Source organism: Citrus sinensis, chromosome 5 (genome assembly GCF_022201045.2).
Source record: "Citrus sinensis cultivar Valencia sweet orange chromosome 5, DVS_A1.0, whole genome shotgun sequence".
Taxonomy (NCBI): Eukaryota; Viridiplantae; Streptophyta; class Magnoliopsida; order Sapindales; family Rutaceae; genus Citrus; species Citrus sinensis.
The window spans coordinates 34237926-34257634 of NC_068560.1; the positions used below are offsets into that span (position 1 = coordinate 34237926).

Below are 19709 nucleotides of genomic sequence, written 5' to 3' on the forward strand. Positions count from 1 at the left end.
CTTTTAAAAATTTAATAATAAAATGATAACAATTGAAATATTAGTAGTAAGGTGATAAGTTAGAAAATATTATGTGGTTATTTGATAATATGCCCTTGAGTATGATTTGGGCTTGTATATGTGTTTGCCGCAACCCGCCTTATATATTTTATGCTTTGGAACTTGGTTATAAAAATTCTTATATGCGTAGGGGTGATAAAATTGAACCGGTTAAAAGAAATTGGTGGGTTCGATTTTTTAGTGTTTTCGTATTTTTCTTAAAAAATAAACATAAAGCGAGCTGAATACAAATATTTAGTTTGATTATTGGTTCAAATTCTCAAAATCAGAATCAAACTGAAAAAATAATAATTTTTTTATATGTGACATAATTTAAGAGTGACATAAAAAAATAAAATAAAAATTGTTGAATTTTGTAAGAAAATTTAAAAAAGATATAAATATTTGAAGAACCAAACTGATCCAGAATCGAACAAAAAACTTCAATTTTGGTTCGGTTTTATTTTTGGTTCGATTTTTATCGACTTTTGAAAATTTAATATCCAACCGAGCTGAACTGAAATTTTTGATTCAATTGGATACCAATATGCACCGCTCGTTGTCCACCCTGAATACGCCCATTATACCAACCACACAGCGCAAAGAAAATAATATTCTAATCTATGATTTTTGCAAAAAGTATTAATTTCAAGGGTCCTGTTGCAAAAGTTGCAACATACAACAATTTTTTATCTTTCTGTGTTTGATTACACTACACAATCTTATATTTTCACAAAATTCAATAGACACTAAAAGTTACAAACTTTTATATATAAGTCCATTTTTAGGATAAAATGGCATTTGAAACAAATTTTAATTTATTATTATTATCATTATTGCTATTAAAATTTTCTTATTTTTATTTATTTTAATTATTATTATTTATGATTATAACTGTCATTATTATTATTAAAATTTATTACTTTTTTATTTTAATTGTTATTATACGTAATTAATTCATTATTATTAATGTTTATCTTGTTATGATTAAAATTATTGTTATTATTAAAATATATTCACTTTATTATTTTAATTATTTTTGTTATTATTTTTATTAATATTAATATTATTAAAACTTATTAATAATTTTTATTATTTTTGTTATTATTTTTATTAATATTAATATTATTAAAACTTATTAATAATTTTTATTATTTTAATTATTATCATTATTAATATTATTAATTCAGTTAATTTTGTTGTTGTTGTTATTATTATTATTATTGTTTTAATTATAATATATACAATTAGGGACGCAATTAACAAAGGGCATTTTAATAACTTGTAATAGTCTATTCCAATTCTAAAATAAAGTAAACACATCAATAGGAATATTGTTCATTCCGATTCCGATTCCTACATCTCAAGTAAACAACTTATTCTGATTCAAATTCCTTATTACGATTCTAGTTCATTTCGATTCTTGTTTAATAAATGCAACATTAGAATGTGTTTGGAACAGAGTATTGTATATTGTTATAATATTGTTCACATTAATTTATTGATTATCTATGTTTGGAAGTTTTGAAAGTTAGATTGTGGTTAATTATATAATTCACCGCAATGTGCTAACTTTTGCCTTAATTGAAACATTAAATATATTTAAATTATATTTTTATTTTTACTATAATAATTATAATATTAAAAATAAATTATTTTATTATTTTATTTTATTCTATCATAGTATATTTATATATTAATAATTAATATAAAATAATAATTAAATATAATTAATAATAATTTTAAACGATAAGAGTAGATTCAGAAATGATAGTAATAATTAGATAATTATGAAATACTTATGAATTTGTAGAATAAATAAACATATTTTTCTTTCTGAAGTTAGGAAGCAAATACATGCTTTATTTTATATTTAACGGGTTGTGGCTCTTACAAACGAATATTGAATCATGTATTGTAATTGCCTAATATTAATAATAAAAGTTCTCTTAAAATTTCTTTTTTTTTTCCTTATTCATATTATTTAACAACTAAACCAATAAATAAAATAATAATTATATTTTTTCTGATATTTCAAAATACAAGAGGAATTGCAATGAAAATAACCTGAATAAATACGTTCGTTGCATCATTCTTGCCTTGAATCCGATGGTTAAATTATAAAATGACAAAAGTAGTGGTTTGTTGCAACATAAGTGGCCCCTAATTTCAAAATGATATTAGTCCCCAAGCCGCCAAGCGAAGGATATTAACCTGTTTGCAAGTACACAGCGAAGCGAGAGGCGACAATGACTCAACACAGACCAAATATATTATATTATATGTGCCAATTTCCTCGAAGTCCACCACCTCGTCCTCTTCAACATACACGTCCTCTTCAACATACACGCAAAACAACATAACCGTCGAATCAGATCGTTTCATCGAGTACAAGCTGACGAAACACGCTATCTTCACTTTTCAGTGACGACCACCCAACCTTTCTCTCACTTTCCACCCGCCACGTGTCCTTCCACTCTTCCATTTCCTGCCGATAACACAATCCCCTACGCTTACACATATATCCGCTCTCAATCTCACGCCCTTGAATCCAGCGCTTTATCTTTGCATATCTCTTAGAAAACGACAGCGTTTCTCTTTTAACCGCCGAAGAAGATGGATCACGAAGCGGACGCGCACCGGACGGACTTGATGACTATTACTCGTTTTGTGCTGAACGAGCAGTCGAAGCACCCGGAGTCCCGCGGCGACTTCAGCATCTTGCTTAGTCACATTGTTCTCGGCTGCAAGTTCGTTTGTTCTGCTGTTAACAAGGTCGCTTCGTTTTTTAATTCCCTCGTCTTGTTTGGTCTAGTGATTTAGTTCGTTGTCTCTGAAATTCGTATTTTCGGAAATTCGGGAGAAACTCTGTTTTGTGGATCAAAGAGAGAGGAAAATAGATGGCGTAATTCTTAATGTTGTTGAAAGTTATATTGGAATTGTCTTTTTAGTTGAAGGTTATTTTAGGAAATAATGTGCTATAATTCGAATGAAATCACTAGCAATGTGAAAGCCAGAGTTAAAATATTAGCTGCAAGTGAAAAATAGATATTTTATCTAACATTTTAACTGTTGTACGCTTGGAGTTACGTGGAAGCAGAAATGCTTCAAAGAACAAATCTTGAAAACAAAGAGTAGAGGTTTCTTGGTCTCTGTCTTTGAATTGCTGTAATCATGTGGACCGTATACATAAAAAGAAGTCTTCTTTGACCCCTGTTTTTACTTTTTGCAGGCGGGTCTTGCCAAGCTAATTGGACTTGCTGGAGAAACCAATGTTCAGGTAAGTAGTTGGTGGATTTGATTATTTTATTTTATTTTATTTTTGCTTATATATGCTCATTAACTTGAGTTTATTTGCCTATATATTGACTAAAGGGTGAAGAGCAAAAGAAATTAGATGTCCTCTCTAATGATGTCTTTGTCAAAGCTTTGATCAGCAGTGGCCGAACAGTAAGTGGCCTTGTGTTTCTATGTTTAATTTATTGAAACCAGTTATGTTATTTTTCTGAAAGTTTTTATCTCCTGCCAGTGCATCCTTGTCTCCGAAGAAGATGAAGAGGCAATATTTGTGGAGCCCTCTAAGCGTGGAAGGTGTGTTCCTTTGCTCTCAGTTTTCTTTTGTTCATTTATCTGTTTTAAATATTCAATTTATACTTTCTACACTCTTTTTACTTACTTGGTTCTATTTTGTTCTGATGGCAAAGGTACTGTGTTGTTTTTGATCCGTTGGATGGGTCTTCTAACATTGATTGTGGTGTTTCCATTGGAACGGTTTGAAACCTCATCTGAGAATAGTCTGTTTTATGTTGTTTTATCAAAATTTTGCAAATACTGACATATGTATAAAATGACTATTCTTTCCAGCATGAATATTTTGCAGTGATCAATTGACTTATTCTCTTTCATCTAGATATTTGGGATTTATATGATGAAAGATAGCCATGAACCGACTCTAGATGATGTGTTGCAACCTGGCAACAATATGTTGGCTGCTGGCTATTGCATGTATGGAAGCTCTTGCACGGTATAGAAGGATCACTTTTCTTGTGTTTTAGATGTGTAATTGTTGTTCAGAAAACCTTATATTAATAAATAAAAGAATTAATTCACATTGATAGTCAGGTTCAAAGAAGAAAGTTTAGTGATTTATGAGGGTCCTTTTTTTTTTTTCTCTTTTTCTTCCCTTGCGAAAAGTGTTAAATTCTTGTACTAATTCAAGTATATAATTGTCCTGCAGCTTGTATTGAGCACTGGGAGTGGTGTCAATGGGTTTACGCTTGATCCGTCTCTTGGGGAGTTCATACTAACTCACCCAGATATTAAGGTATGTCTTATCAGCCAGATGCAGGAGCATTTTGAGAAAATTAATTTATCTTCTTATATTTTCGACAGCTTGCGTATATATAAACTCCAGATTCCAAGTTTATTAAGGTGAATAAGTGTATGTGCATTTTTTTTTGACAGAACTAGCTTAGACGATTATGATATGCCTCTCTCTTCTGTTTGAAGGGGGATTTACGATATGCCCTATAAAAAAGCTTGAAAGAGTTATTGCATGTGTAGTAGGGATATCTATCATCTCCATTCACAAAGTGTGCATTGTTTTACAGTTTTCACTTTCTCTTTTTAATATATTTTTTATATGACAGATTCCAAAGAAAGGAAAGATTTACTCGGTAAATGAAGGAAATGCTAAGAACTGGGATGGTCCAACAGCCAAGTGTGCATTATTCATTTAGTAATCTCTTATTTCTCTTCTTCTAGTGGAATAGTTTCCTGACATCTCTTATTTTAGGTATGTGGAAAAATGCAAGTTCCCTAAAGATGGTTCATCACCAAAGTCCTTAAGATACATTGGAAGGTATTGTGGTTCCTAACAACAGTATATTGAGATGTTGAAATTATTCATTTAGTGTTTAGCTCATGACTGATTAAGTATTACCATTGAATTTGAATCCTATGCTTCCAATCATAAATTTCTGATCTATATGCATGGACTTCCAGAAGCAAAATAAACCATTAATCTATCGTTGTGTAAGTAATAACTTGCGTTCTCCTTTCATAAAGCATTTTTGGCAGAAACAGATAATTCACGTAGGTAGTTAGAAGTTAGTGTTGAAGATGAGTATTGACACTTCCAAAATCAACCCAACCCAGAGTGTTAGCACTTCCAAAATCAACCCCATCCCTTTGGTTGTGAATTATTTAGCTCTTACATCAGATTACTTCAATAGATTCTATCCAAAGGTAATTTCTTGTATGTTTACATTGGGTGATTTCTCGACCCTAGTAATTGCAAAAATCTCACACATCTGAATTACTAGTCATCTCTTTCTAACGGCGTATGATTTACAAGTGGTGAAAACATTCCTTTAGGATTATTATTGGGCTCCAATTACATGAAATTCAATGCTGCCTAGTAGTTTTCTTGTTCTGCTATTTGTCTTTCATCACAAACTAGCATTTTTCCTTGAAATGTCAAAACATTTGTATTATCTGACGATAATTAAGATTCTATAGTTTATAGTTTGTGATGATGCCATGGTTATCAACAGCATGGTAGCTGATGTCCACCGCACATTACTTTATGGAGGTATCTTTATGTATCCTCGTGATAAGAAGAGCCCCAATGGCAAATTGCGGTATGTTTTTGGGAGCTGTAGCAATTTTTTTTGGTTTTATTTCTTTTTCCCCTTAAGGTCCATGAGCTTGAAAAACTACTCTGTCATTACAAAACCGTATACTAATGTTTTGAGTAAGCCATTGTGTGGAATAGTGTGCTCTATGAAGTCTTCCCAATGTCATTCTTGATGGAACAAGCCGGTGGTCAATCTTTCACTGGCAAGCAACGGGTATGTATATACTTGTCGACTCTCTTCTTATAAATCCAGTTTACGCTACTGTTTCGATTTGTTCAGCTTAACTTAGTTTATTGTACTCTTTGTTTTTGTTTGTTTAATGCTTATAGCAATTTGAGTGAGGAAAAAGAAATCATTAATAAAATCTCTCGGGACTCTAATTAAATTTCAATGTCTTGTGACCGATGAATTGACATCATTTTCTGTGCAGGCACTTGACTTGGTTCCAAAGAAGATTCATGAACGTTCTCCCATATTTTTGGGCAGCTATGATGATGTCGAAGAAATCAAAGCACTCTATGCTGCAGAAGAGAAGAAAGAATGAGCTTGTCAATTCTATCTTTCATGATGCTTACATATCTCTATCAGATCCCATTTCTGATCAACTTTCCATAACATGTTACAAAACTTTCATTAAGGTTCCTTTATGTATTGGAAATGATACAGTTCCAGTCCAAGCTGTATATTTTGAATAAAATGAAGGTGAATGTTTCAGTTTTTGTATTATTATGAAAATTTCTATTCATTTATTGATATAAAAAGCCTGCTCCTCAGCAAAGAACATTCTCTGAATCTCTGTTATGAATGTCACAATTTCCAATTTCTGTTGGTAATAAGTAGTAGCTAGCCTTTGCCACCAAAAATGAGAAAACATGAAAAAAAAAAATGGTTTTACCTGGGCCTAGTAGTGTCGTTGATTGGTAGATAATTTTCTTTTCTTTTACTTGAAACTCGCACGGAATTTATTTGAATTTCCAGTAATTGGGAAAAGAAACCGGCAAAGCTTTGAAGTCAAACCGCAGACTCGGAAAGAACATCTCCTACAAGTTTTTCTAAAATTCATTGGCCAAATTAGATAAAATTCAAAAATAGAATTTTGAATTGACTGATATTTTAAATAGAATTTTGAAATCTTACTAAAAAGAGGGGATGATGACATTAAAAAATATAATAATATTATTGGATATTTTAATTTTTTTTCACTCATAGTATCTATTTTCTTTATTTCATATTATCATTACCGTAAAATGAATATTATCATATATTTCATTTTCGTTTATTTTTGAAAAAGAAAATCTATCTCCTGTCATTATTAACAAACTTTCAAACAGGTTGATTATAACCCACGTGTCTATCTCAACCCAGTACCACGCTGAAACGGCCACACCCAATTACTCCCTCTCTTCTTCCTCTTCTTGATAACAACACGTACAGGGCAAACAAAATCACAATTACATAATAAACAAACAATTAATCATAAAAACGAAAAAAGTCATCAGATCGAAACCAAAAATCGATTGAAATTCAAAATGTCCAGCGACAGCGACGAGGACGAGCTACTTCAGATGGCGTTGAAGGAGCAAGCGCAGCGCCGCGTCGTCTACGACACTCCGCAGCCGAGGAAACCGGTGACAAATTACGTTCAGCAACCGAAATCGGCGGCGACGCAGAAGGGTGGGAGATCGCAGGGGAAGAAGTACGAGGAGGAGGAAGAGTCCGAGGTGGAGATGCTGAGCATTTCCAGTGGAGACGAAGAGGTCAGTAGAGATCGAGGTTTAGCCGCTAAAAATAGAGCTAGAGGAAGAAAAGATGACGACGGCACATGGGATGGCGACGAGCCTAATTGCTGGAAGCGCGTTGATGAAGCCGAGGTCTTGCTTCATTTGTTTTTTAGTTAATTTATTCATTTCTTTCTCTTAGTCCTTAGTTATTCGTTTTTTCGTTTTTGAATATAAACCTGAAAAACGAGTCTAAGTATAAAAACAATAAAATTATTTTCAAATTGTGAACCAAATGCCGCCTTTAATATATTGATAGAGCTCTTAGGATGCTACTTTCACTTGATGAAGAAGGACATTTGATTTATTTTGATGACATTGTTATTTGTCTACAGCTTGCTCGCCGCGTTCGTGAGATGCGTGAGACGAGAACAGCTCCTGTGGCTCAAAAGTATGAGAAGAAGCCTTCAATGGCAGCCGGTATTAAGGGTTTTAGCACTTTGCAGTCCTTCCCCCGTGGCATGGAATGTATTGATCCTCTAGGATTGGGGTAAATGTTGTGGTCTTTTCTTGTAACTCATTTGGGCAAATAACTATCTTAATGTATATTATTCTGTTGCTTTGATAACTCTTAATCGACACTTGATAGAATTTTGAGTTCAAATCATTTGGTTGTTGAAACTGACGGTTGCCTTCCCATTTATGGCGACATTACCTGTTCCTTTTTGTACTGTTAGTAATAGTTTTTTTTTTTTTTTTTGATTACGTACTGTTAGTAATAGTTGAACTCCTATATAAAGAAAAAAATGAAGTATTACATACTTAGTAACTTTAGTAGAACAAGTTACTACAGAATATTAGAGTGTTAGCCTATGCCCTAGAATATTTACACTTAATATCATTTCTGCTGACATTTGTTTATCTTGTCTTGACAGGATAATAGACAACAAGACATTAAGATTGATCACTGACTCATCGGGAAGCACTCCAAAATCTGATAGAGATAATGTAGACAACAGCCTTCGTGGTATTTCATTTTCATCTAGTTTTCAACATGTTTGGCAATTTTGCTGCTGGCTATTGAGTTTTACTTTCATTGTTAAAACTTATTTAACATCTTTTTTAATGTGGTTTTCTCATAACATTATCATTTTTTTGAAAATATGATTTTGTAAAAGGGATGATAGGAGCTTATACTTCTGCTTCCCAAAATTAACAATAACGTAATATTTTTTGTTTGTATCTTTTTAATTGTTCCTGCTAGTTTGAAATGTTTATTGATAAGTATCATGCATGCGTAATGAAAGGTTTAAATTAGTCTTCCATTATTAATTTTCCAATTACTAGGAGGATAGAATCTTGTAAATCTTTACTCTTTTCATTCTTGATGTCGCTGCATTGCTGATTTCTCTTGAATGGTAAGCTTTTGCTTTTGGAGAGCCATTTATATATTTTTTTCTCCTTAGAGTGGAGATATTTTTGTGTAATCTTTTGTCCTACACTGGAGCCTGTAAGTTATAACTTTGCCTATTTTATTATGTTATTTTTTGGATTCCTCAGTTATCATCTTTGTGAATATTTTTCAAACTTCATCCTGGCCGCATGGGTCGGTGATGTCTGTTGATTGTCTGCTTTGTATTAATTGTATGGACTGTGGATGATTCTATTTTATATGCAAATTTTTGCAGAGAAGTTGATGTATTTCTCTGACAGCTTTAATGCAAAGTTGTTTCTATCACGAGTTCACCAAAATACCAGCTCAGCGGACTTAGAGGCTGGTGCTCTTGCTTTAAAAACTGATCTTAAAGGACGGACTCAGCAGAGAAAACAATTGGTTAAAGACAATTTTGATTGCTTTGTCTCTTGCAAAACTACAATTGATGGTATGTAAACATCTCTAATCTATCTTGGGGCTACTCTTATTTTCGGGAATGGACTCTTTTGCTCTTGGTTTTTGATGTTTAAAATATATAAGAGTGTTATTTAACGGGGATAATTGCAGTCTTATGGTATTTAGTTGGAGTATGTTAATGCTTTTGTAGATATTGAGTCAAAATTGAAACGAATTGAAGAAGATCCTGAAGGTTCAGGCACTGCTCACTTGTTCAAATTAATGCAAGGAGTTAGTTCACAGGCTAACCGTGCTTTTGAGCCTCTATTTGAGAGACAGGTAGGTGAGATCCTAATTTTACATTTGCCTGGAAATTCGCATGTCTAGACTCAAAGCAATGATGAGCTTCATTTATTTCTTGAATGACTGTATCTTAGGCTCAAGCGGAGAAGATAAGGTCTGTCCAAGGAATGCTTCAGAGGTTCAGAACATTATTTAACTTGCCCAGTACTATTCGTGGAAGCATAAGCAAGGGTGAATTTGACCTGGCTGTCAGAGAATACAAAAAAGCAAAGTCGATAGCACTGCCCTCTCATGTATGCTAGAAACCTAACTTTTTGTCATGGCTGTTGATGTAAATAATTTCCATTCTAATATTTAAGTGTTAAGTGATACATTTGCTGTATGTAAATGACAAGAATACATATTATGTAACATTTGTCAGCATATATGCTAATGTGTTTATTAGTGTAGTTTATGTATGTGAAAGGAATTGTGATGGTATCTCTAAAGGAGAGAGCTGGATTTCCACATATATTTTGATCAGTGGATGACCTACTAACTAGTTTTACTCTGTATTGTTTTGTTACTTTGCTGTTTGCATGCTCTAATAAATTTCAGATCATGTCTTTCCTGGTTTATGCTGATTAAGATCATTTTTGGTTGTGTCCTTGAGCTGTGTTATCTAATGCCATAATTTTAAACTTGTATTGCTTCAGCATGTATTACCATGACCATGCTTTTCTTTCATACTTGAACAAATATGTTTTATTCTGCATATTTCAGGTAAACATATTGAAACGTGTTCTTGAAGAGGTTGAAAAGGTCATGCAGGAGTTCAAAGCCATGCTGTACAAGTCTATGGAAGACCCCCATATAGACTTGACAAATGTGAGCTTATAGTAGTCCCCTGTTATTTTATGAACTGTCTGCAGTCACATTGAACATGATGCCAAACAAGTTACTGCTTTTCGCTACTGCAATTATGGGAAAAATGCGCTCAAATAGTTCTTACTGATTAAATTAAATAAATAGAAAACAGGAGGGAAATAAAGGATAGAAGAGAAGAGTAAATGAGTTAAGTTGACAGTTAGGTTAAAAAACTGCTCTACTCACTTAAAATACCCTATTTAGATAAATATTTAAGGAGTCTTTCTCTTATTTGACACTTATTAAGTTTTGGGCAACCAGAAGTTCATATTTATTTCTTTAAATTTATGTACTAGATCTACTGATCCTTCTTTGTTCGCAATGATTGTTGATGCACTTAGTGGCTGAATATTTAATCCTAAAGCTTTTAATATTCGGTAGAGTATTGAAGGAACTTTGAATCTGAATTAAACCCAAGTGACCAAACATGTATTTATTCTTCAGTTGCCTAGGTGTTTTTTAAATATCCCTTATCTGCAGCTACTAGGACCCCGTAGACTGGCGATGGATAAGTGAAGTGATGTGCAAGGACTAAGCTAGAGAATTTGAAATTTATGCTATGTACTTACTGAATATCTCTTGTCACTGGGATATCACTCATGTTTGTTGAGAATCAGTCTTAGTTATTTATTGTTAAGCAGCTATATTTCTTGTAGCTTGAGAATACTGTGAGGCTGTTATTAGAGCTGGAACCCGAGTCAGACCCTGTATGGCATTATTTAAATGTACAGGTAAGTATATCTGTAATTACGTAATTTTTTTTTTTTTTTTTGGGAGTAAGATTGTAATTCGCAAGCAGTTTATAATTGAAATGACTGTTTGAACCCCATGTGTAATTGCTTCTAGGCTGTGTTTATTGTACCCTTATTATGTGTCTTAGGACTTGAGGACCTCGGTCTTTGAGCTGGTGAAGTCAGTCCTCAGTTGATGTCCTGTATCTTTCTAAACACCAACGTTCACCACCAAGTCCATCAAAAGAACTGTTTGCACTTAACAAATAGCAGCTTGTAATCTTGAATTGACAAAAACAGAATTGCTCACACTTGAAAAAAAGCCAATTGATACTTTTTGGCCAAAACTATATCTGATATCAATCACATGACAGCTTTACTGAAATTCTCAAGTTATCTTTGACAGAACCACAGAATTCGAGGTTTGTTTGAGAAGTGCACCCTAGATCACGAAGCAAGGATGGAAACGTTGCATAATGAATTACATGAAAGGGCTATGTCTGATGCAAGGTGGCTGCAAATCCAACAAGATCTAAATCAATCTGTATGTGCAACTATAAAAAATGGTTATTGTGATATTGAAATCCTTTCTCTTTTTTATGGATAATGAGATAACCCATTGGTTGGTGGTTTCTGATTTTGTCTTACATATTCTTTTGATCATTGTCAGTCAGGTGCTGACTACTCTGTTACTTGTGGGAACATACAACCAATAGATTCATTGCCTGTAGAATTAAGCGGTGAAGAAGTTGATGCTTTTAGAGGAAGGTATATCCGGAGGTTAACAGCTGTACTCATCCATCACATACCAGCCTTCTGGAAAGTTGCACTTTCTGTTTTCAGTGGGAAATTTGCAAAGGTATTCTGAATGCTCTTTATTCCAGAACATTGGCTTATTAATGGGTAACAATTATATTAATTATATAAATTATCCTCCAAAAAAAATAGGCTCTATATTATATGTTAAAGGCTCTAGTTGTTGATAATGGTAGTAGTTTGATGTCAATTGTATGTTTTTTGACGAGGAGGCATCAAGGGAAATAATAAATGGAAGAACTAAAAGACTTAGTTAATTCATTGAGAGTGGCTAAAAAGAAAAGTAGAGGAAATTTATGCATTTTAAGTTAAATTTTAGGGACGTCGGAGGTTTAATTTTAATTTTAACAAACTTGTGTTTTCTTATTGTGGCATCTGTTTTCTGTTGTAATATTCTTCGATGTGTTTCTTCATTTGGAATATGTCCTTGCTTGGGATGGATTGTAAATGAGAATTAATATATGCTTTCTTCTTTTGGCATATTTTATGTCATATTTCCTTTTTTCCTTTTAAGATAATTTCTCACTCTCTTTTTTATTATGGATTTTTCTTAGTCTTCTCAAGTTTCTGCTGAGTCAAATCTTAATGCTTCTGGAAATAAGGCCGAAGAAAAAGTTGGAGAAGGGAAGTATTCGATTCATTCTCTTGATGAAGTCGCTGGAATGATACGCAATACAATATCTGTGTATGAAATCAAGGTGAACATGCACTTATGTTCTTTATGTCAAAACCATTACTATGTTTGGACTAGCAGTTATAGAAGAAACTTTGGTAGCCGTCTTTGGTGTGGGGACTGACTCATAGTACGGTTTACTAGGAGTAAGGTCTAGGATTAACTTAGGATTTGTGAGGATCAGATAATTTGGAAATGTTTCTTGTTTTTTGAGTCGTCTATTTCAGTGGTCTACAACTAAACACAGTTCACAACAGAAATTTTGTGTACTTGGAGTTTGGTACTTTTCTATTTCAAGATCTGTTTACATTGCCAAAAGTTATTAAGTTCGATCTGAGTGTGGATTCTTGTCTTTTTTGTCACTGATTGCAATCTGGTCTTGTGGACTTTGGTAGTATTTTATTTTATTTTTTTAGAACTTTGAAATCTGAATTAACTTGACAACACAGAGCAAGAAATGGAAGAAATCCTAATTAGATTCAAATTTATTAACTTTTAGGAATATTTCAATTAATTTGTATTCCAGTTTAATTTTGTTGCCAATTTAGAGTTTTACTGTTTAGGTATTACTTAATTGAGTTGTATCCTAATTTAGGTATGAGTATTATTAAAATTGGTTTTCTAGTCAAATTAGGATAAGTCATAGTTAGTATAAATAAGTGTTTTTTTTATGGCTTTTACAAGTAGGCCTTGGTTATTTGTTATTGATTATTTCTTGAAATAAACTCCAGATTTGAGTTCAATAATATTTTCAGTTTTCAAAGTTCTATGTGAGTTTTTTAGTTTAGTTAATTCTTGGTATTTTGCAAAATCGACGAGTTTTAACCCCTAGGTTCACGGTATTCCTCCGATCTATCCAGTATTCTCAAGAATCAATTGAATATTAGAATATTAAACTTGTGTTGCATCAAATTTGGTAACTCTATTTCGAAGTTTCTTTTAATCTTGAGCAATCAAACTCAAAATCCTTAACATTCTAACCAAAACATCTTCTTTGGAGATGAAATTTTTCATAATGATGTTGTGGTTTCATGACTCAATTTTTTTTCCTTTCTTTTTTCAGTCACTTTAAAATTAGAAATAATAAAGAAAAAGGGCAAAACAGCAATTAACTCAAAATAGAGTTACCGATGGGAGTAATCGGAAACTGGATGAGGTGGTTGGATCTGAAAGAGTTGCAGTTGTTGTGTTACCAAACTGATGCAGCGGAAGTTTAATGTTCTAATATTCCGTTGATTTTTTAGAATACTAGAATAAGGAACGATCTAAGTTCATCTTGATTTCAAAAGAATACCATGAACTTAGGGTTAAAACTTGTTATTCTGCAAAATACTAAAAATTAACTAAACTTAAAAACTCACGCGGAGTTTTGAAAATAAAAAATATTGTTGAACTTAAATCTAGAGTTTATTTGAAAAAAAATAATCAATAAAAAATTACCTAGGTCTGCTTGTAAAAGGTACAAAAGACACTTATTTATACTAACTATGATTTATCCTATTTTGATTAGGAAACTTAATTTAATAAGACTCCTACCTAAATTAAGAATACAACTTAAGCAACCAATGCCTAAACAATAAAACTCTAAATAGGCAACAAAATTAAACTAGAATACAAATTAATTGAAATATCCCTAAATATTATAAATTTCAATTTAATTTGGATTTCTTCAATTTCTTGCTCTGTGTCGCTTGAAGCTTTAATAGGTAAACTTTACATGATAAGGAATAAATAAAGGTTTACTTCATCTTTAGACATTTGTATTACATGTTAAGTCAAAAAGGCTTACTTAATCTTTAGATGAGAATATCTTATTTTGAGTGTTCAGTCGAAAAACAGGCAACCCAAAAACATCTGAAAGTCTTAACATTCATACTTGAGTTGAAAACACAGAAAGCCCTTAATCGGAAATATGTCAATTTTAACTTCTGATTATTGCATGGTCAGTACACTTCAGGATTGAATCCCACTGACACAATGGGTTGGGGAAGTTTCTGATTCATATTAGGTGTGGGTGAAAATAAAGGTGTAAATGCCTAGAAAACATATACATTAAATCGAACAAAGTTGGAAGAAAAGTATCTAAACATTTTATAATTTTACTTTTAACATGTTTTATTATGTAAGCATACCTTATTTGTATTGGAGGTGGCATTGACCATTTTTAAAATGGTCAAAGTGTTTCCAAGTGATGAGCAATTTTTAATCCCTTGGCTTCTTTTATGGGATAGCTGTCTGTGGGGCCAGTGCTTCTGTTTTACTTGTTCAGGTTGTTAATTTAGGATGTAGTTCTAAAGAGTTTATTATTGGTCACAGGTTCACAACACATTTAATGATCTTGAAGATTCAAATATTCTCCGATCATACATGAGGGATGCCATAGAGGAAATCTCTAAGGCATGCCAAGCTTTTGAAGCAAAAGAGTCAGCCCCTCCTGTTGCTGGTATAAGTTATTCTGAATCTCTGTATTTTGACTTCTCAAATTACTATGTTTGTTTTACTTCTTTCTCCTCACTCTAGGTACATATTTATAATAAACTTTTTTTTTTTAATGTTGCTTTTTTGTTCCTCAGTGATGGTTCTCAGGACACTTCAGGCAGAGATCACCAAGATCTACATAGGAAGGTTATGCTCTTGGATGCAGGGCTCAACTGATGGAATATCAAAAGATGAAACATGGATTCCAGTATCTATTCTTGAAAGGAATAAATCTCCCTACACTATCTCTTATTTGCCTCTAGCGTTTCGTTCAATCATGAAATCAGCGATGGATCAGATTAGTTTGTAAGTCTCTAAATCTAACTAGCAGAGATTTTCTATGAACCTAACTGCATGCTCTGCATAATACGTGTATGACATAAGTGCTAGGTTGTGAGTGCAAGCGTCAGTGTGTCAGTGTTTTCATGTGCTGTTAACCAATCTTTTTTACTGATGTTAGCAGGTATAAGGGACCTTTATTATTATTATTATTATTTTCGGGGTGGGGGATGGTAGTTTATTTGTTACCATGGCATCAGTTTCAACACTGGAAAACCCTTGACCTATTCAAAGATGGTTTTAAATTTTCAAAGAACATCATTAGATACAAAAATACTTCTGGATGGTAATGTTTCTTTCTTTCTATAAGCATTTTGCACTATGTTTTTGCAGGATGATTCACTCTTTAAGGAGTGAGGCTACAAAATCAGAAGATATGTATGCACAGCTTCTAGAAATTCAAGAATCTGTTAGACTCTCATTTTTGAACCGTTTCCTGGATTTTGCTGGTACTGTAAAGTAGCAACTCTTTATGTTATGTTTGGAAGTACTTTCAAGATGTGCCAATTAACTTTTATGCTTTTGGCTTGTTACCATTAATCAGGTCATTTAGAGCATATTGCAAGTGAGCTTGCCCAAAACAAATCAAACAAAGAAAGTCAACATTTACAAAATGGATATTCTTCTGATCCATGCACAGAATCATTGTCTGATATCCCTGGAAGTGTTGTTGATCCACACCAAAGACTGTTGATTGTAATAAGCAATATTGGGTATTGCAAAGATGAGCTTTCTTCTGAGCTATATAACAAGTATAAAGATATCTGGCTTCAATCTAGGTATTTTCTCAATTTTTGCTCCTTGTCCTTAATATGTTGGAAATACCATTACTGTATAAGGGTATGTACTGTGCATGGTTCTTGTGGCAGTCAATGTTTTGGACATATACATCCAAAATACCATTTGGTATATTGGATAAATGGACGTCCTGATTTGAAATCCCAAATCTTTGTTGATTTTGCCATTTAATACATTGTCACAGAATAAATGCTATTTTGATGTAGGAAAAACAAGTGTTAAGACTTCAAGGGCGAGACCACTAGCCAGCTGTGTTTTCCTAAAATGTGATTTTAGGCTCTATTTGGGTTCTTGTCCTCTGAATTAGGAGCAGTGCCATTTTCTTCATTATCCATAGTTGGGATGTGCTGCGACTTGATCTAGGGTTGATTTAGTTGTTTTTACTCTTGGACATGTCCTGATCTCTTGATTTTGTGCTATCTGGACCTACATATGTTGAGCACACTAGGCTGCTTGTTCTCTTTTTTTATAAATATTTTATTCTAGTTTTTTTTTTTCCTTTTCCATTACTTGTTAGAAAGGATAATGAGTTTTGCCCCTTTCAAAATGCATGTCTTGGGTAGTTATTTCTGTAATCAGATTAGATGGTTGCGCTGTCTGATTTTTTGTAGCTTATGTGATTGAGTTTAAGTGTTTAATTATTTCCAATCTCCAAGCCTATTCCCTTATCTATGTGTTAGTTATTTAATATATAAAAGATACTAAAGTCTTGATATTGCCATAGTTACTGACTGGTTTTTACTTCATAATTTATGACTGTAAAGTGTGTATCTATCGTAAAGTCCATTGTCATTACCATGCTTCCATTGTTCTCCATTGTAGGGAAAAAGATCAGGAGGGCACTGATATACAAGATCTAGTGATGTCTTTTTCTGGACTTGAAGAGAAGGTCCTTGAGCAGTACACATTTGCAAAGGTATAAATGCACTTGATACTTGATGGCAAACAATAAGGGAGCCTGCCTTCTTTTCTTGCTCAAAGACAAGCTGCAAATATTTTTCAACTCTTTATTTTTGTCATTTTGGGTCATTACGTGAGCAACTTTACATCTCCCTCCTCAGGCAAACTTGATAAGAACAGCAGCCACTACATTTTTGTTGGATTCTGGTGTTCAATGGGGAGCAGCACCGGCAGTCAAAGTGAGGAACTAGTGATAACTCGCATGGTTATTTCTTTCTGAAACTACTTTGACAGATGCTTTTTACTCAAGCAGCCATGAAATTCTGGTATTTGTAGGGTGTGCGTGATGTAGCTGTGGAATTATTGCACACACTGGTAGCCGTACATGCAGAGGTACTACATCTTGGATCTTGTGGGGTGTATGTATAAAGCTTTCTTAATTCTTGTAATGTAAAAGCTTTGTTAGCTTTAGTTGAGCTATGTATTTCTCATTGCAGGTCTTTGCTGGTGCTAAGCCCCTCTTAGACAAGACACTTGGCATTCTTGTGGAAGGTCTGATTGACACATTTCTTAGCCTGTTTGATGAAAACCAATCCAATAATCTTAAGTCACTTGATGCAAATGGTTTCTGCCAGCTCATGCTCGAGGTAGTATACAATGTTCTTATTTCCTCTCTGAAGAGGTCTAGTATCCAACTGTTGATATTCTCGAAAGTCCTTCTACCAGTTGTTACTCATAGCTCTACAGTAATGGAAAGTTCAAAACAGATGGGGGTCAAGATGAATCGGGAGCAGTAATGCTGCTTGTGTTTTTTATTTTGCTTCATTTGTTCTGAACTCTGCTAGCATATTTATTCTTATGAGATTTCCTTGCTGATTGTGCACTTAGAAAAGAAAAGTTATAATTAAATGGAAAAATGTTGAATGAGGTTATTGCTTGTTTACTTATGCTGTGCAGGTTGCTTTGCCCTCTGATTGACTTGGTTGATTTTTTATTTTTTTCTGTTTTTGACTTCTCTTCTGCAGCTTGACTATTTCGAGACCATATTGAATCCATATTTCACACATGATGCTAGAGAGTCCTTGAAAAATTTGCAAGGGGTGCTATTGGAAAAGGCCACTGTAAGTGTTGCTGAGGCTGTAGAGAATCCGGGTCATCATCGCCGACCAACTCGTGGAAGTGAAGATGCACTTGCAGATGAAAGACAGCAAGGAATGACTGTATCACCTGATGATTTGATTGTAAGAATCTTCATCTTAATGTGTTGCCTTCCATCATGATTTGTCGGTTTTGTTTGTCATATGTGATATGAGAGTTATAGCATCATGTTTCACTTTCTGGAAAGCCTGTGATCTCAGAGTTTTGATATTGAATCATAAAAATATCACAACAGCACTGCGATTCCATTGCATATGTAGACGAGGCCAGAAATGATACCATTGCATATATTATTTTGTTTCATTTGAAAATTATATTACTCGTGCCGATTTAGCTTAATGTTGAACAGACGATAAAGCTTCTTTACTGCAACCATATCACTTTTGTGCTTCGAGTTCTATCTCTAAATGTGCTCTCTTAATATTGCTGGATATGTTGTAGGCTCTTGCACAGCAGTATAGCTCAGAGTTGCTTCAAGCAGAGCTTGAGAGGACTCGTATCAATACAGCATGCTTCGTGGAGTCACTTCCATTGGACTCGGTACCAGAATCAGCTAAAGTTGCTTATGGCTTCAGAGGTTCAATGGATCCTTCCGGAAGAAATTACCCTGCCATGGATTCTCCCAGCAGAAACTACAGAAATGCACAACCAACGGGATCTCCAAGTTTCGCACGGCATAGGCGTAGATAAATTAGTCAGCAACAACAGTTTTGTCTGTTCCATTTTCCCATGTGTATGCGCAATTGTTGTATTCTAGTTGTTCATACAATTAGTTGAACGAAATCAATTATTCTTTTCGTTTGTAAATCCTTGTGCAAAATATTTATTTTTCCCTTTGGCCTAGACAAGCCGTATTTTGCTATCAAATGCCCGTCCTGATTGTGGCTGTGTGCTCATATTATGAGTTCGGTATTTTGAAAACAATAGTGCTATACATCCTAAATTTTTTATTCCAAAAAATTATTTCAAATGATGTGTTATTAATTGAGTGGTTAATAATTCTTTATAAAATTTAAGTGAATTAATTAAATTATCTCATCAACTAATTGATAAATGATACATCATTTGAGATAATTTTTTAGGATAAAAAATTTGAGATGTGTAGCATTAGTGTTTTGAAAATGATTTTAATAAATCCTACGCTTGGTACATTCCTGCATTTCAATCATCTCATGACAATGCCTCTCATCTCTTGACAAGAACATTTCACATTCTGACCACAAAAACTAATGCTAAAAATAAAATAAAATTTAAAGAGAAACAGTTGCTTCAAGTTGAAGCCTTCAACTCCTCGAGCTATAATGCGTTAAATTCAGAAGTCAGATATTGCACCTTTGCATGGTTTCTGATCTGATCCAGATGGCAGTTTTGTTTAACGGC

At 33.4% G+C, this 19709-nt stretch overlaps 2 protein-coding genes across 5 annotated transcripts; both read left to right on the forward strand.

Annotated features, from left to right (window-relative positions):
- The first annotated feature begins 2353 nt into the window (after positions 1–2353).
- LOC102611558 (fructose-1,6-bisphosphatase, cytosolic) lies at positions 2354–6404 on the forward strand. Its single transcript, XM_006472986.4, has 12 exons — positions 2354–2814; positions 3272–3319; positions 3415–3489; positions 3569–3630; positions 3744–3810; positions 3950–4063; positions 4277–4363; positions 4689–4759; positions 4835–4900; positions 5595–5681; positions 5816–5891; positions 6109–6404. The coding sequence occupies exons 1-12, from the start codon at positions 2656–2658 to the stop codon at positions 6220–6222; spliced, it is 1026 nt and encodes a 341-aa protein (XP_006473049.2). The 5' UTR covers positions 2354–2655; the 3' UTR covers positions 6223–6404.
- Positions 6405–7099: 695 nt separating this feature from the next.
- Positions 7100–19196, forward strand: LOC102611852 (exocyst complex component SEC5A). 4 transcript variants are annotated; one of them, XM_025095983.2, is made up of 22 exons: positions 7100–7549; positions 7792–7946; positions 8332–8423; positions 9085–9279; positions 9439–9566; positions 9665–9823; positions 10293–10397; positions 11093–11167; positions 11574–11711; positions 11838–12026; positions 12586–12681; positions 13466–13495; positions 14973–15099; positions 15230–15440; positions 15807–15922; positions 16018–16252; positions 17094–17187; positions 17333–17410; positions 17508–17564; positions 17669–17818; positions 18197–18412; positions 18771–19196. In XM_025095983.2, the coding sequence occupies exons 1-22, from the start codon at positions 7208–7210 to the stop codon at positions 19017–19019; spliced, it is 3237 nt and encodes a 1078-aa protein (XP_024951751.2). In that variant the 5' UTR covers positions 7100–7207; the 3' UTR covers positions 19020–19196. The 4 variants fall into 4 exon arrangements, with proteins under 4 accessions (XP_024951751.2, XP_015384317.2, XP_024951752.2 ...); XM_015528831.3 differs by having other exon boundaries at positions 7102–7549; positions 12538–12681; XM_025095984.2 differs by lacking the exon at positions 13466–13495 and having other exon boundaries at positions 7102–7549.
- Positions 19197–19709: the final 513 nt, after the last annotated feature.

Coding starts and splice junctions, on each gene's coding strand:
- LOC102611558 (XM_006472986.4), top strand. CDS start 2,656: ATGGATCACGAAGCGGACGCGCACCGGACGGACTTGATGACTATTACT. Junction 4,364..4,688: donor TAACTCACCCAGATATTAAG/GTATGTCTTATC, acceptor TTTATATGACAG/ATTCCAAAGAAAGGAAAGAT. Junction 5,892..6,108: donor CTTTCACTGGCAAGCAACGG/GTATGTATATAC, acceptor TTTTCTGTGCAG/GCACTTGACTTGGTTCCAAA.
- LOC102611852 (XM_015528831.3), top strand. CDS start 7,208: ATGTCCAGCGACAGCGACGAGGACGAGCTACTTCAGATGGCGTTGAAG. Junction 9,567..9,664: donor AGCCTCTATTTGAGAGACAG/GTAGGTGAGATC, acceptor ACTGTATCTTAG/GCTCAAGCGGAGAAGATAAG. Junction 12,027..12,537: donor TCAGTGGGAAATTTGCAAAG/GTATTCTGAATG, acceptor GATTTTTCTTAG/TCTTCTCAAGTTTCTGCTGA.